Raw genomic sequence first — 17817 nt, forward strand, 5'->3', positions numbered from 1 at the left:
TTACGCAGGGCGCCTCCCGAGCGTCTTATTAGTGCCCTTAGCCAATCAGCTGCTGCATCAGAAACCCAGGAGAGCCAATCACGGAGCGAGAATCGGGAACATAGTAATCCACGCGCTTTGCGGAGTATGGCGTCGCTACCGAGTGGGACAACGTCGCTCTCTTGCGTTTTAAAGGATTTCTTTTGGCAGGAAACGGAACACTGTAACATTTATTGCGGTCTCCGGCCTCTTCTCACAATTGATAAAATAAATAAATAAAAAAAAGTATGACCTGTGTTTTATTAAGATTGCAGGCTAGAAAATGTATCGTAGAAAACGCTGGCATTGGTTTCAGGGAGCTGAAGCAATGGATCCCAGCAGCATCCTTACCCGTTTCTTTCGTAAAGTAACGCAATGCGCTATACAGATAAATCTCTGCTATTTGGAGCTAATAAACGCTCGCTGTAGTACGCCAACAATGCCATGTGGTCGCTTTATTCGGCTTCATTCATGCATCAGTGTGCGCGAGAAACCCACGCAAATGACGTTTTTGTTATGTATAACGACCCGTACTAGCCTTACGTCACTCTTTATAACCCGCTCCACCCGTATGGTTCATTTTCCCTCAACTGGAAACTGACAAAGTCTGACTACGAACTTCTTTTGAATTACGACGGCGTTCCTGCATGCGAGGCACCGGCGGCGTTCCTTGAATGGAAAGAACATTGCAGAGGCGTTGCTGTATGCTATATACACGTCCGCAATCTATAAAAGGATGCTGTCCTCTTTATAGCGCAAATGCACGGAACACTTATCGCCCCCCCCCCCCCCCCCCCCCTAACTCCTCTCCCTTGAAGACTCGCCTTTACAAAAAAAAACAAAAAAAAACAAAGAGTCACTTATGTCTAGTCGACGGTACTCTGTGAATGCGCGTACAGTGTAGCAGATGATGCATTCCATACGACTTTCTGCAGCTCGCATCAGAAATGCGTTCCCATATCGAGTCTTCTCGGACGTTCAGCGATGAGCGCGGCTACCACCTACCGGAAGGATACTTAGGACCATCCGGCCGTCGACGCAAATCGGATCTGCGTTCTCGGAGGCGGGCAGCTCTCCCGAACGTCTCCCGTCGCCGTAAAAGCGCGCTTCAACTCCACTCCGTTGAACCCTAAAGTGAACAGCGCGCTCGTAGCCAGTCGACCGCCTCCAGTTCGTCACTTGATTCCACCCTGTGCTCGTGGGTACGGGGCGAGGCTGTGATCACGTGGCCAAAGGTGGACGTACGGCTGGTCCAACGATCCCGTAGCCTCCAGCGCACTGTCAGCCAAGGGGTGAAGAAGTGCACGCAGCCCAGTAGGGGAGCGCTGACGCCGTCAAAACAGCCATCACGTTCGCCGTGAACGGACACAAGGGGAGCACTTTGTCTCTTTTGTCGGACCGCTGTCGGAGGGGGGGGGGGGGGGGGGGGGGGTGCGGATTTTACAGCGAGGAAAGGGAGCAGGGAAGAAGATGACCCATCATTCGCAAACGCTGCAATTTGACCGACCGCCGGACAATGAAAAGAAGCGGGATAGAAAGGAGAGTATAGTGCCGCCGCGCTGATTCAACAAAGATGCTCTCGCGGTGCGCGTGGAGTACCCTCCCCTACAAAGAAGGGGACACGGGTCGTACTGCTCGAGAAAGAGAAACGAACGCGGAATGAATGAAAAGAGCAGAGAAAGGGCCGCGGTGGAATGATGACCCGCGCGCACGAGCATGAGGACGAAAAAAAGAAGAAAAAAGGTAAGGTCCCGACGGCGGAGCGATGCGGTCGTCTTCGCCGGCCGCGGCCCGTAGTTGGCCAAAAGATAAATAAAGGGCCGCAGAAGAGCGCGGCGCGCGCGCGGGGGGCGATTACATGTGTTGCCGGTGCGGCAGCCCGGTCCATTAGCATCGGGAGACGTGGACGGCGTGGGAACCAAAACGCCACCGCCACCACCGCTGCCCTCCGCCACCGGCACTGGAAGTCAGTCCGTCCCAACCACCGGCGGGGCCAACCCTCCCCCGACCGGCGCATTCTTGGAGAGTCGGCGGGGGTGGCGGCGTGATTTACCTTCCAGCCTCGCCGCCAATTTTCTTCTTTCTGGATCAATAATTATTATCTGTCTTACCCCCTCGCCGCCCCGAGCGAGGGGTCACGACTTGTCGGAATCCAAGGTCAGGGTCCCGAGGGGTCAGAGGTGACGCCGCCGATGGGGGCCCGAGCCACTCCCTCCGTCCCGGCCGGCAGCCGAGCTCTCGGCCACATCGGAAAAAAGTGCCGGCGGAAAATAAGCGAGTTTTGGAGCTCTTTTCGAGGCTGCGCGGACGGCAGCGCCGGTCCGTTGCCCTCGCCCCCGCCGCCGACCACCTCGCGAGAGACCGACCGACACTCGTGGGACCCTTCGCCACTCGAAACACACGCGCACCACCAAAACGCCTGTTTGTGTTTGTTGGCTAGTTTGTTTGACTTGGGATTTTAGGCGGCGTACGCGCCAGCCACGGCGACCGACCGCTGCAGCAGCAAAAACCCAACTCTCCGTTCTTTTTATTTAAATTTTTTTTTTCTTTGCGAGTCGCGACTTCATGCGTGCCTCACTGTCTGTGTGTACCTGTCCGTTTTGCATGCGCAATTGTTTGTTGTTCTCCTCTTTTTTGTTTGTATTTGTGTTCCGCGGGATGCGTTACCTTGCCGCGAGATTACAAGAAACATATAAGAGAAAGAAAGAGAGAGATGTTGAGGGAGATTCCCCGCGGAGATGTTGCGGTCAGAATTATGAGACGTGCGCTGTGTGCGTGTATATCCGTGGGGAGGCGCATGTACGGTACAACACCGCGAACGTCTTCGTCTGTTTTTTCACCATTGCACCCCGCGTGGTGTGTGGTTGTGGCGAGAATTTTTTTGTTTGTTGTTTTCTTGCTTTTTGTGGGCGGCTTTGTCGCCGCGCTGTCCTGGGTGGCGGCGCAATGAGTTCTTTAGTTGACTGGCGACGCCGCGAGAGGTGACCGAGGGCGACAGTTCCGTGTGTTGGCTGGCTGGCACTGAGAACCTATACGCCACCGCCGCTGCGTGAAAAAGCGGAGACGTTCTTGGAATTTTTGTTTCTGGTATTCCTTCTCTGGTGCCTGCGCGCGTGAATGTGTACTGTGTGTGAATGAAATTTAGGGTTATATGTTTATTACGATATTGCAATTAATGCAAAGATAAAGATAACAATTCCTGGAGAAGGGGAACTTTAACTGAGCTAACCAGGAGTTAAACGTCAGTAGAGAAAACGGATTTAAACAGCTGCCACCAGTCTAACACCAACAAGGGTGAACGGCCTGCATATTGAGGTAATGACGATAATGCAATTAATGCAAAAGGTGCAAGCGAGCTGAACAAAAAAAAAAAGCGATCATAATTCCTGGAGAAGGGGAGCAAGGGGACAATGGACAAGCACAAATCTGCAAACACAACGTGACTGGTGCGCGACTGAAAAAATCCGCCTAGTCTCGGTGTTTGTCGTTTGCCACCTTGTTCCCTCCTCCAGAAATTAGTATCGTTATTGTATAGTATTGTCCAGCTCGCTTGCTTGTTGGCATTAATTGCATTATCATCATAACCTTAAAATGCCGGCAGTTTACCCTTGTTGGTGTACACTGTTGGCAGCTGTTGAAACCCGTTTGCTCTATACTGACGCCTAACTCCCGGTTAGCTCAGTTGGTAGAGCGCTCCACCGGAAATGAAGAGGTCCCGAATTCGATGCCAAGACCAGGCAGGTTTTTTTAGCCGCGCACCAGTCACCTAGTGGTGTCTGAAGATTTGTGTTTGTACTTTGTCCCCCTTGTTCTCCTTCTCCAGGAATTATTGTTATTACCTTTGTTTAGAAGTGCAATTTGACTGACCATATATTGTGGGCCGTGAGCCCAACTAGAACGCTGGGTCCCATGCATTTCAATGGGAGAAAGCTCGCAGTAGTTAGAACGAATGAAAACTTCTCCAGGAATTATTATTGTTATGTTTATTACCTTTGCCTAGATGTGTAAATTGACTGACCATATATTGTGAGCCGTGAGCCCAACTAGAACGCTGGGTCCCATGCATTTCAATGGGAGAAAGCTCGCAGTAGTTATAAAACGCATGAAGATGTGCAGCAGCTAGTTTCAGGCGCTTTGAATTAGCCGGACGGACGAAAATGCCACCTGCGCTGCGACTCGTGGGGGTGAGGCTTCACGTGGTCGGGGGCTAGATAGCCATATGACACCATGATACGTCATGACCGTCCATGTGGTTGTGGATGACATGTGCATTTATGCACATGCCACCTTGTCACAATGTGAATGGCACTCGTGAAGGAAAAAGAAATGCCTCGGCTCCGTGTGATCTGCGGCAAAAACAAACTAATTAACAATGTAAAAAAAGAAGAAGAAAACAGCGTTGTTTTTGAGTGATTGTATCAGGTGCATCTGACTCAGTAATTATTCAGGAGGAGTGATATTCCCAACTGTAGTGTGACGCGGGAACCTTGAAGGCCTCCTCAAAAACCCAATGAAAGTGTCGAGCCGTCAACGTTCAATTCTAACTTCTCGGGTACCACGTGCTACATTGACTGGTTCGCCGATTATCTCGAACTGCCTTCATTGGAAAGGAATTTAAGCACAACACTATTTTGGGGACCTGCCAAACGGCATAAAAATGAAACTTTTAATTCTTGTCAGATCTGAACTGAGGCATTTCCCGACATCGGTGCCGCAGACAACCGTGCAAATAAGTGGGATTTGGGGCACTAAAAGCGCCGCTTGCCAGAGTAACAGTAATAGGCAGATAAAAAAATATAAATTAACATATATAGCGTCGTCGCCCTGCTCCAATTCAAAGGCTCGACGAATACGCAGCGGGCAAGGACGCCATATCTTTGCTTACGCAAAGCCTCATGCGTACGCTATTCTTAAACTCGCTATTAAAAGAGAAACACCTATCATAGGTGTTTCTCTCGAATCATTGAACACCTTAGTAAGGTGTTCAATGATTATCGCCCAAATGTACTTTCAAATGTTCCGTTTTTGTAGCAGACACGTCGAAATAGTGTGTTCGCATGGGTTTGAGATTAGTCCGTTAGGCTCAATCGCGGCTACATTGTTCACCCAGGACGCGCGCAGAGTTTCATGCCCGTTATCACGAAACAACGAGTGGAAGATTGATATTGCTTCCAGGTAAATAGTCGTGCGCGACAGCGATACATTGTGCCTCGTATCTCGAGCGGTCACTGACTGCAGCCCCGGCTTAATGCAATCGATAGCCTCCTTTCAAAAGTGCCGTTAGGCAAAAGCCACTGCGAAACTTTATCCGGCAAATCACCGAGCGATAGATATAACCGATCGGCATATAGTCACTTCGCCGCGCCAACGACGTCGTTGATCCATGCTGCCATTGCCAGTCAAACAAAGTAAAAAAAAAAAAAAAAAGGTTCACACCTCTAAGAGAAGTGCTGTCCTCTGCGCAGTGTTGTACACCCGCCGGCAATATGAAGGTGAACACCATATCTGGTCTCTTGCCTGTTTTACGGCTTCCTAAAACTATATTGACACTCAACGTCTCAAATGGTACGTAGCTTGGGGGTCTAAACTTTGCGTTCTAGCCCTCTTCTGGAACAGAGCTTGTTCCAAAACTTGCAGGAGCGTCAAAAACAAGAAGGGGGCTGTTCACCTTCATATCGCTCACGGGTGTTCCTTCGAAACAGGGAACGAGAGCTCGTTTCTCGTCCGTTCTCAGTCTTGGAGCTATAGTTTCCGGCATACAAGTTCCAGCAGTTCGAAAGGAACGCGTTCTCGTTATGTTTCTAAGTTAGGAAAGAGTCGTTACATTAACCTTACGTTTGCAATAATATATTGTACCGAATAATCCGTATATAAAATAAAGTGACCAATTTGATCGCATTTGTTCCAGTTCTGGAGACACTTGTGTCCCTTGAACTCGGAGGTTGAAATATTCAATAATAATAAAAATCTAAATGTCTACTAAATTCGAGTAAAATTGCAAATATATCGGGAGAAAAAAAATAAATAAAAAAAGAAGGCCGTCCTTTTTGCCGTTTTCTCGAAAACGCACCGAGTTCTAGTTCCAGTTCCACCGACGTAAAATGGAACGGCGGCGTTCCTCCGTTTCTCCTAAAAGGAAACCGTTCCGGGAACCTTGCATACCTTGGAACGCCGTTCCGTACAACACCGGTTCTGCCTGTGTAGTCGCTGACAACTGAAGAAACGTGGAGCGTGGTTTATTATGGCCACGCCTCGTGACTGGCTCTCCGGTGTTCTCATTATTAGCTAATGCCGCAACCTCATTGGCTGCGCGAAACGATAATGAGATGCACGAGACTCGCCACGCCCTGTGTTTCTTTTTTACTTGTCCGTGATCGTGGTCACGTACAGCTATAGACTTTTCCAGCGGCAGTCTCGAACGAAGCGAGCGGGCAAAAAATGCTGAGTCACTGAGCTGTGGACGCATGCGCAGCGTTCGATATACCGCACAACAGATCAACAGCGCATGCTTGGAAGGCGTTCCACAGCCCAGCAGACAAAGATGGCAGCGCGCGGGAGGCGATTTCTGCAAAGGTCTATACTATGCGGAGAGCAAGTCGTCTGCTTCTCGCGGAGGAGTGGCGGTGACGTCAGAACGATGCCCAGCTCTGATTGGCTCCGATTGAAAGGACAGTGGGCAGACCTCAATGCTTGATGCCTTGAGGTCTACCAACTACTTTCTTAAATTATCCTATAAGAGCTCGGCGTTCTGTCATCATCGCAACCCCTGTGCAAGAAGCAGACGAACGTGAGGCTCTGCATAAAACACAAAAAAACATGTTTTGTCCTTTTTTTTTTTTTTTTTCACGCGCTCCGAGAATGCAAATTTTCTCCATAGAGCTTCCCCTGTCTGTGACGACGACCAAGGACTGAAAGGCTTTTATTCTTACCAGCAAATCTATCTCATTTCTACCGTATCTCAACGAGACATTAAGAACGACCGCAAGCTGCCCAACTACGATGAGATTCCCTTCCTTGTTACAGCGAAAATTACGCCACCCATTGACAAGCGGTATAGGGTATACAATCTATCGGGAGATACGGCGGCAAATAGACGGTTGCGCAGTAGCGCTGGAACGCCCAACGTGCTACATCCTCTGCCGGCAAGTGGAAGAGAGATACATCGCGGCGAATGCGGGAAACCGTCGGTTGGAACTTGGAAACCGGGCAAATATTATGTTCAAAATGTTCAAACAAGTTAGACAAAAACTGATCTACAAAGCGCATTCCACGTATACGACAAATTGCAAAATAAGGTTCAATTAAAAAGCAGTTTCCAGCACATTGACTAGTCTATGTATGAGCTTGTCATTTGACTTACAGGTTAATAAACCCTATACGCTTTCCGGTTCTAAACAAAAAAAAAAAAAAAACACCAATAAACATCCGACTGTGTCAAAAAAAAAAAAAAAAAGATACAAAATCGGTTTTTACCGAAACACAACCAATAAACAACCGTTGATACGTCAAAAATACAAAAGCCGGCTAAAACTGGAAAATGCCGTCATACAAAATGCCATGTGTTTCACTGCAGAGATATATGCTACCATATTTGCAAACTTCTCGAGCATTTAATTTAGAAGCATGTTGGAAGTTCGGTCCTATATGCACAGCACGTATACGCTGCCCTTTTCTAAAGAAACAATTTTGGGAGGAGGGCGGGGGACCATATGTGGAAAGTGCAACAACCTTCTTTATTGACACTGTTCTTTATGTACAAACATGCACACTATAGCCACTGAAAACTTAAGAACCACAGGGCGTGGCGATTCCCGAGCATCATATTATCCCCCCGCAGCCAATCAGAGTGCCGCATTAGCCGATAACAACACCGGGGAGCCAATCACGAAGCCTGAACATGATGAGCCACACCCTTCGTGTTTTTAAAGCTGTGTATGAACTTAATCGCACACGCGCAGTGAAAGGCGATGCCAGTCTGCCACAGTGTGACTCTCTTCGACCGGCCGGGAGAGGCTGTGGGTGGGCGTTTCAAGGTACGCTCTGTTTCCCGCTATATCTCGCGATAGATAATTTTATAAGCTTATCAGTGGATGGCGCAGTGTTCGAGGTAAGCCATAGGAAGGACGTCCCATCATTGTCGTGGACGTGAGCTGCCCACTGCCACGTGTAATACCTCTTGCGGGTTTTCGAAGAAAACGATAAAATGATGATCTATTATCGTTCGCTACACGTGCAATTTTTTGAGACTGATTATGTCTGCTGGTTCTACTTTGCAATAATATCCCGTTTGTGCTAGTAGAACGGCCCGCTGACTCAAACTATGCTCTCTGTCATAAGTCTTTATTTTTTTTTTATTTTTTTTTTATACGGCAAGGTTTAGGCCTTGTATAAATCATGAAAGATTCGTCGACAGCTTCGCAAAATTTGGAGACTAAAAACTGTGAACGAAGGAATGGCCCGGGATCGACTTTGAATGTTTTTACGAAGGGCGACAGAGCGTTCCTGGAGTATTGCTGAGCAGTCGGCTTTGTCTGGTCACTGAACCTTTGGTGGGGGAAGTGAAGAAAACATAGACGTAAACCGTCGCTGTACCACTTCTGGGTCTGCTTGCTAGAAACAGCGTCTCAGCTGAGACCGGGGAAGAGAAAGCACTGCCAAAGCCTGCGCACGAGGTGAGCGGGACTCAAACCGCGTCTCAATGCGCTCGCGCACCCCAGTACTTTCTTTCCCCCAGTGTTCGAGCCCCACCCCTGCCCGTTTCGATCTGGATGAGCATCGTACCGGCGTGCGGTCGTGTATCACTACTGCGTGATGCACGTTAAAGACCCCAGGCTAGCGGCTGTACCGCACTGGCTAAATTGCTCATCTACAGCTGGGAGACTCGTCGCCCCTGTGAGGCAGACCAAGTTCTAGGCTGTATAAACACACACACAACCCAATTAAATTAATTTCCCCCAGTCTCAGCTGAGACGCTGCTCGAGCAGGCCGGCCCGTCTCTTGCGACACACGTCCGTGAAGTTTTGAAATCTTTACTTTACGAAATGATTACAAAATATGTCAGCAGCAGAAACGGTCTTTACGGTGAACGCCAAAGATGTTTCTCAAACGCGGGCGGCAGACTTATAAGAAAACTTGTGCCATGATGTGTCTAATATGCCTTGACATTGAAGGATATTCAGCGGAATCATAAACGAAGGTATGCAGAATTCAATGAAAGTAAAGCATTTCACGAGCAGCGAGCGTTTCGTATACCTCTCTTATTTCAAAGCGGAACCCACTTTCTGGACGTGCCTTACGTGCTAAACTGATAAGCGCGTGAAACCAGGACGATATAAAGGCAGGGCAGCAATTTTTCTGAAGTGTGTTGTCTGGATCTTTGAGCTTTGATCATGAATAGCATCGGCTTGGGCGGCTGACAATGCTATCTCCGGCACATAAAAAGGAAGCGGGTTGCACAAGAGAGAGCATGAATCGACTCTCGTGCCTTCTGAAATGAAGCTGATACGTTTCATCGTGCTTGCCTTCGTTGGATTACGGCAACATGTTTCTTCTCTCGTCCCAGTTCGAGAGGAATACTGGTCACCCGATAAAAATGTGCATATCATCGTCGAATACGAAAAATCACCAGAAATTATTCCCGGAATTGAAGGTAAAATAGGCCAATCAGGGACGACCGATGCTGCAACGCCTTTTTCAAATTTTACGTCTCCCCTTGACCCACGCACGGAACCAACTATCGTAACCTTTCCGACGAAGAGCGCAACGCCGACGACGAAGGATCAAGAGGAATACTGGTCACCCGACGGACAGTGGCACATTACTGTTTCGCGCGAGGACCCGGATGAAATAGAACCCGTACCAACCAGCAAAGAGCCGGAAGTCCAGACAAGCGGAGCCGTCACAGCAACAACTACGAATTTCGAAACGTCATCTCACGTGCCACGACCGGCTCAGAAGGAGGAGACCTCGGAAACGGTTACTACACCGTCGGATCCTCCGGCAGGAGTTTCTGAAATCGCCACAACCCAGCATGATGGTACCGTTCCGCCATCCGTCACAACCACGCCCCGTGTAACGAAAATTGTGCCAGAAAACGCAGAATGCAGCAAAAACTGCAAGCCCCCTAACTGCACGTGTAGCAGTCAAAGCCCGCCTGCCGGACTTGGCTTGGACGACATGCCTCAGTTTGTGATGCTCACCTTCGATGGCGCGGTGAATGCGAGCAACATGCCGTTCTATCGGGAACTCCTCGGTGATCTCGAGCGAAGGAACAAGGCGAGTGACTGTGCCATCGCCGCTACCTTCTTCGTCTCTGCTGACCGTCTGGAGTTTGCTCTTTTGAACGAGCTTTACGCGGGTGGCAACGAAATCGCGCTTCACTCTATCAGGTCAGTTCACGTTATTAAGCCTCGTTAACTTCGTAGAGTTCCAGAGAAGTCTCACTATATACAGCGTTTCGCTTTGAGACCGACCGATGTCATGCAGCACCAAGAGGGCATCGTAACGGCACTCGTCGCCTTTGTTCGTCTGCTAACTCGACTGAACCAATCGCGTACAGTGAAAGCACCGCGATCCTCCACTTTTTTTTCTGTATTTGATTGGCTAAGCCGATAAGAGCGAGCCTAGAAAAAGAACGAGGGCTATATCGGTGCCATTTTGGCACTGTTTGATTGGCGCCGTCAGATCGTCGGTCACGTTCGCACACTTAAAATGAAAGGGAGTATAAGTATTCGAGTCAAAAACACGCTTTTGTCTTTGACACTCGCTGTGTGTGATAAAAGGTTTCGTTTTGACTGTTTCAAATACCCGGCGATATCAATTATCCGAGAATCAACAGAAATAACCGAAATTTAGAAAGAAACACGCTTTACTAAACGCTCTCCAGAGTTGTTTTCTTTTTAAGTGTTTAGCAGCGAAAGCCCCAACCACTGGATTTACAGTATAAATACGGATGAAACAGACGCCATGAAAAATGCTCAGGAGTCAGTAGAATCATCACCGTAAAACAAAAAGGCACACATCTGCGTAGACTATGTGTAGGGTTCGGTGTTTTCGGATATTAAACAGATAAAAACCGATAACCGTCAGCCTAATTTTTTCACTTCTGTTTTAACCGAAGAAAGGTCAGTATTATATAGCACAATGGCACGGCTGGCTGGAAAAAGAAAGTCTTTTTGGGGTTAAATTTTTGTTCATCCTTTGTAATCCGCGGTTTTGTGTGCCAAGTCGGCTGTTCTCAGGAGATGAGGTTTGGGCCGTTTTCAGTGTCTAAAATGTCCGAATGCATGAGGTCATTTTCAAAGTTTTTATCAGAGCTATTTCAGTCAGAGTTTCGTGAAGACGTGATGTGTGCAGTGCTTTAAAAAATGGCAGCAATTGCTTCTTCTTTTTTTTCGCTTGTTATTAATTGATTGGCCAGTTTTATCAACTGCAGTACTTCGGCATCTTGCCAGTATTCAGTCTAACTGCAACCGGTACGGAATGGGATGATATTCTTATCATCCGCCAAAACGCGAATGATAAGAATATCATCCGCGTTTTCGCATCTTCAGCCTTGTGCCAGCCGCACGAGTGGAAACTTTGGCGCACCCCCAAGCTTCGCACGTGCTTTAGCTCTTCCCAAAGCACGTGATTTAGAGATTTTTAATGACGCCCAGCAAGCGCCTGCTTGAAACCTTGTGTTTAGTTGGAGTAATGAAAAAGGTAATTCGTACATTTTAAATAATTATTTAGCTAACTTAGCATGTTTTTTGCACTTCATGACGTCTGCCATGGCTGGCAGTTTGTCCCGAGAAGACTTCCTTTTTTTCTCAACCACCCTATTGGTAGAAAATTTTTGGAAGTCTTCGTTGAAACTTCCGGTGATCAGCCCAAACATTATACGACCATCCCATAAACTGTGTGAATGCGCCATTCGCATTATCTACCACCCGCTGATGCTGATGAACGTCTGCCGGGATACACGGGGATTGTTTCGTTGACAATACACGTGCATGTATTGGGAAAGTCCGCCGATTTAGGTAACAAGGCAGATCGTGATGTACCGAGGCTCGGAGCAAGTTATCTCGGACACTGAGAGGCTCGTCGGGTGTTCGCGAGTTGCCGTCGTAAGTATCAACTAAAAGTGGAAGAACAACGAGGAAATTGCTATAGACGCCGAGGCGTTGCACCTCCACGCCTCATCAAAGAATGTGGACGTCTCAGGCTTTCCCGATAGGTGAAGCGATATAGGCGGCTACCTGTTGCTCGCCCAACTACAGATACGATGAAAGGTCAAGGTACAAGTATTTGTGAGCACAAGTTCATCATACTTAGGTAGATATAGGAATTCAAAGCAGACGAATTTTATACCTGTTTTGCGTGCCAAAGGTAAATCAACACGGTATTAGGCGGGTGGTTATATAATTATATGGGTTCTGTGTTTTCGGTGTTCGTTTTTACTCTAATTCAGAAGTGTTCTTTTTATTTATTGGTTTTTTTTACCACGGATTTGGTGTTTCTCGGCATCACTTTTTGGTTTCCGAAAAAATTGGGGGGTTATCGGGGTTTATGTTGAAGAAAATAGTGCGCGGACATGGAATCCAAGGAACATACACGTGGCCCGAATACTTGCAAAACGTCCCCATATTGATAACATATAGGAATGCGTGCGTGTAATTCCGAAGAAAATAACTGCATGCTTCGAGGGCGGCTCATTGGAAAATGTGTTCCGGATGAACTTTAAAGAACAGCTGTACATAAAAATTTCTCCCCGTGAACCACGAGTTATTTTGTTTCCTTGAAAAACAGCTCGCACTACGAGTTTATCGGTTTTTCCCGATTTAGATAAAACCAACTCAGGGGTTAGTTTTCGTGGTTTATCGGTATTTACTGAATACACGGAACCCTAGTCATAATGTTTTGGCTGCTCAGTGTATATACATACCGCGATGTCTCGTTAATATGAATCCTGTTGATATGGATACTCCGCGAAATAGACAAAGCTTTCGGGAACCAACGGGGTAAATACATACGTTTCTGTCTTGTTTTTATGGGCAACTCACGTTGAGGACGATTTCTTGAGGGAACGAACTTGTCCATATTAGCGAGACACATGATTGTAGTACCATTCCGTACCCGAGACACATAGCGGCGTGTATTATGTTCGCTTTTTATTTAAATGCCTGTCAGCAGTTGATAGCTATCGATTGGAGCTGTACGCGAGAACTTCAATTAAAGAAATTGTTCTACCTAAATTTACGTTATTACTTAATGCTCAAAGACGGTTCAGTTTGCAGACAGCTGTTTTTGGGGTGAATTCAACCGACGTCACAAAAAAAGTGTTACGCGTAACCATTCCGAGCATTCCTCTTCTACTCACAAATGCCGAGTGTTCTCTAATTATAATGATAAGTTTGATTTTGCTAACATGCACAAACAACTCTATCGGTTTCCTGTATGGCGTACATTACAACGTCAAACACAAAAGCCAATACTAAAATTGAAACAACGAACGCTAGAGAAGCGAAACTAATATCGATCAAAGATGTGTCCTGGAATACTTAGAACGATATCATGTATTTATGCACATGTAAATTAAAAGCAGGCAAACAATGAAAATATTATTTATCTCGATTATTATAGTCCTTTTGAATCCTTCGTAAGTCCTGATAATTTTTTTAATTAATTATTGATACAATTTCATGGCGTCCAGTGTATTATTATAATCTTTCTAAATTCTTGAGAATATTTTATGATTCTTGGTAACTCTTGAATTTTGTGTCCTTTCAAGGTTCACAGTACGTTATTATAATCTTTCGGAATTTTTAATAATTATTGATTATTTTTAATAATTCTTTATGCATTCATGATGTCATTTCATGGTGTACAGTGCATTATTATAATCTTTCTGAAATCTTGATAATCCTTGATAATTATTGATTAATTCTTGATGTGCTCTCATGGTCGCAAAAGCCACCACGCAGATCAGGCCTACTGGAATGACTTGGACACGTCCGGCTGGGAACTAGAGGTCGCGGATGAAAAGAAGATGGTGGAGGCGTTCGCCAACATTCCGCCTTCCGCCATCAAGGGTTTCCGAGGACCTAACCTAATGACCGGAGGTGACCAGGGGTTCAAGATGATCCACAGCAACTTGGAGTACGACAGCAGCTTGGTTCACCCGAGGACACGTCCCGATACCCGTCCCACGTTCCCCTACACCCTCGACTTCGGATTCAAGGAAAAGTGTGTCGTCGAGCGGTGCCCGCAAGAGGCCTATCCTGGACTTTGGGTGATGCCGTTGAACGTGCTCTTTAAGAAAAGCGACGTCGACGGCGGGTCTCAAGAGCTGCCCTGTTCGATGGCTGATGGATGTGAGACTCAGCCTTCCAGTGCCGATGAGACCTTCGAGTACCTGAGGTATGCACATCGGAAATATTGTACATGAGGTGGGATGTTTTCGGAGGAAAACCTAATTTTACCCTGATTTCAGGAATCAGACATGATAGCGTGGAATATAATTCACTTAAGAAATATCTGTATACGTTTAAATACCAAGCAGTTAATTGTCGGTGAAAAAAGCAGTTTTGAAAAAGCGGAAAATGATAGAGAAGCACAAGAAAAAAAAATAGAATGACTGTGAAACGTATCTTTTCATTGTTAATAGTTCATACAAATAAATCAGCGAATTTTAAAACCCAGAATCAAAATGATTTAGGAATCCCGATTTTTCATCGTGAAGTATTGTAATAAAGAAAAATCCCACAAATTATTTCATTATCAGTAAGCTAGTGGTCGATGGGGGCACATCATTCGATAACCTGATTCATAGCTACCTTATTGCTTGTTGCTTTACGTCACAGTTCTCAACCATTCGTTTGCTAAATCCAAATAAAAGGCAAACTTTTTTTCTAAGTCGTCACTTCGGAATTTTGTAAACGATAAACTAAAAACTGCAGAAAATAAAATTTTGTGTCCAAATTAGTTTAGAATAATCCTGCTATTGAAAGTAATATTAGAAGCCGGAAGCTGGCTGTTCGTAAAGAAGGGTTGAACTTGAAGAAAAAACAATTTAAGAACTCTATACTTGTCATAGTTCATGCCATAGCTCATCTAAAATCAGATTATCACTCACAGAAGAAGAAAATATAGTCCTGAAGAAACAGCTTGGGGAGAATTGTTGCTTTCCTAAGATACGTAAAAGTGATATGCCTGAAAGCGAAACACATCGCCATTTTTCCGCAATACTTTGGAATGCTTTCTTTAATTCAATTCAATTCGTTTATTTTCCCAACATGTTGATGGCGGTACCCAGAAAAAAAAGCTGTAAAAGACAGCTTGAGGGTGTCTGGGGGCCCATACAAGCAGCAGCAGCCTTTCATAAAACAAACAAAAAAGTAAAACTACAAAAAAAAAAAGCAGAACTTTGGCATTTTTGCAGAAAATATGAAAAACAAGTAAACAATTATACAAAACGTGCGTCAACACAGTACAAAAATACACAATAAAATTCATAAACATTCAACCACATAAGACGAGCGAAAAGAAAAAAGTACTTGCAGATGACCACTATAGCTCATTACACACTGAGTGAAATTACGTGAAAAAAAAAAAGATATTGGGTGACTTGGACTTACGTGACATGATACAAGAAATTGCAATTCTATCTGTTTTCCACAAAAAAAAAGAACTTCCTAACTTTTCTTGCGAAAAAAAAAAATTGTTTATAATCATGTTTGGTTCGTCATATTTGTTTACTAAATATGACTATGGTCTCTCCAAAAAGGAGGTCGGATGTCCACTCTCGTGAACATCAATCAAGCCATCGGTGTCTCTCTGCTAAGTAACCTAAAACGGGTTCCCGATTTACATCCCACCCAGGTCTAACTTCGAAGACTTCTACAAATCCAACAGAGCCCCTTTCCCGGTCTCAGTGCACGAAGCATGGCTCCATGATCCACAGAGGAAGGAAGGCTATCTTCGCTTCGTGAGCTGGCTTTTGGAGAAAGACGACGTTCATCTGGTCACGGTGTCCGAAGTGCTCAGCTTCATGAGGAACCCGACGCCCGAAAACAAATACGCTCAGAGCCATTGCTTGAAGTCCAAGCCCGAGTCCACGTGTCCGTCACCGAAGAGCTGCGAGTACCCGAGCACGCCTGCCGGGGGCCCGCGTACCACGACCGTTTGTACTGCTGATTGTCCCCCGAAGTATCCGTGGTTGTTCAGTCCTCTCGGGAAAGAATAGAACAATTATAGAATAGAAAGAGCGAGAGAAAAAGAGAGAGAGAGATGAGTTGTCTGTACTTACTACTTAGAAACGCCAAGAGGTCAAGCTGAATTCAGAGCTGAATTGCTAGTTGCTGAAAAAATGAAAAAGGAGTAGGGTTGGGGATCCGACAGAGTAAAAGGAAGAAAAGCTAGAAAAGAAGAAATAGTGCAAGGCAAAGGCAATTACAGCCTGTTCACACCAAAGTCTAGAGTATTTCAAATAAACTATAGTGTTAGTGATAGAATAGACCGATCTCACCAAGCATTTGGCGCATGTGTTATTACGCCACCATAATTGTAGTCCACAAGAGGCAGGCGGCAGTGCATGGTACGTCTCTTTCATTCCGTCTCGTGCTCCACTCGCAGCGGGTTATTGCAGCAGCAGGGTTATTGCACGTACAGAAAGAGTGATGTTCCCTCGATGAATCGCGGCAGCGGTGGCGTAGCGAAGCTGGCAGTGAGATTGGCCTATTCATCGATGCTTTCTTTGCCTAATGTCCATCCTCAGAAGTATGCCAAGGCTCAGGAAGGTGGTGCAGCTCAAGTTCTTCGCTTGTTCTTAGGCCTAGTTGTATCTTTGTCGTGTTCCTTCGAGAGTCGTAAGTTGTGCAGTTTCATCATACGTGGTGGGCTGTCTTGGACTAAAGAGCACGAAGCGTAAGTATGTGATTCTTCCTTGCCGATTAAATGGAGACATTTTTTAGAAGTCAAACGTGTATTTTGGTTGTTACTGCTTGCCATCTTTGATAGAGCGCGTTCTGCTTCGGCGACCAGGTCAAATATTTGACTGGGCATAGTATTGATGATAAACATTGGACGTCAAATCTGAGTCTAGAGCGCTTTGTTCATATCGCATGATTAAAAGGAGCTCACACTAAGTGTCTGACGAGAACGACAACCCTGATGCAGAGGCGTTTTTATGGTGTGGAATACATGTCGCAGAAGCATTCTGGGAGATCGCCATTAACCATTAGTACCCGCTCTTTAAGAACGGACTCAGCCGAGGTCACAGTGAGTTTCACCACATATTGTGTCAGAAGGGCCAAACATTCACTGGACGCTATATTAATAAAAAAACAATTGTGTTGTGTGTTTGTTTAGAGAGTGGAAAGTCATAAAGTCAGCCCGAATGGGCATCTTGCCCGGCTTGATAGAAACAGCGTCTCAGCTGAGACTGGGGAAAAGAAAGCACTGCCAAAGCCAGCGCACGAGGGGCGGTTATCATTTGGGCCCGTTCTTGTTTGGACCTTCTCGTTTGAAATTTCTCAAAAGGACCATTTTCAAAACGTCCTTCTGGGTTGGGCCCGCCGCATTTGATTCGTTCTTGTTACTATCTTCGCGTTTCATCCACAAAAAAAGAAAAGAAATGAAAACGCAATCAAATGGGGGCATTTTGAGGTGTCCGTGTTATGGGCTGTCACCGCTTATCTCTTGGAAGATGCAGCGAAGGTCAGGACCTGCTCGGCTGGTTGCCCGGAAGTGGTAGCAGGCGCTGGGCGATAAAACACCGATCTGCTCTTTCGTGTCAAAGCACGGCTTCGCATGTCTCTC

At 46.2% G+C, this 17817-nt stretch overlaps 1 protein-coding gene across 1 annotated transcript; it reads left to right on the forward strand.

The window, feature by feature from the left end:
* The first annotated feature begins 9376 nt into the window (after positions 1-9376).
* LOC120847642 (chitin deacetylase 8) lies at positions 9377-17356 on the forward strand. The gene is made up of 3 exons (XM_040219504.3): positions 9377-10406; positions 13972-14418; positions 15880-17356. The coding sequence occupies exons 1-3, from the start codon at positions 9511-9513 to the stop codon at positions 16241-16243; spliced, it is 1707 nt and encodes a 568-aa protein (XP_040075438.2). The 5' UTR covers positions 9377-9510; the 3' UTR covers positions 16244-17356.
* The last annotated feature ends 461 nt before the right edge of the window (positions 17357-17817 follow it).

Source organism: Ixodes scapularis, unplaced genomic scaffold (assembly GCF_016920785.2).
Source record: "Ixodes scapularis isolate PalLabHiFi unplaced genomic scaffold, ASM1692078v2 PGA_scaffold2__306_contigs__length_199485367, whole genome shotgun sequence".
NCBI lineage: Eukaryota > Metazoa > Arthropoda > Arachnida > Ixodida > Ixodidae > Ixodes > Ixodes scapularis.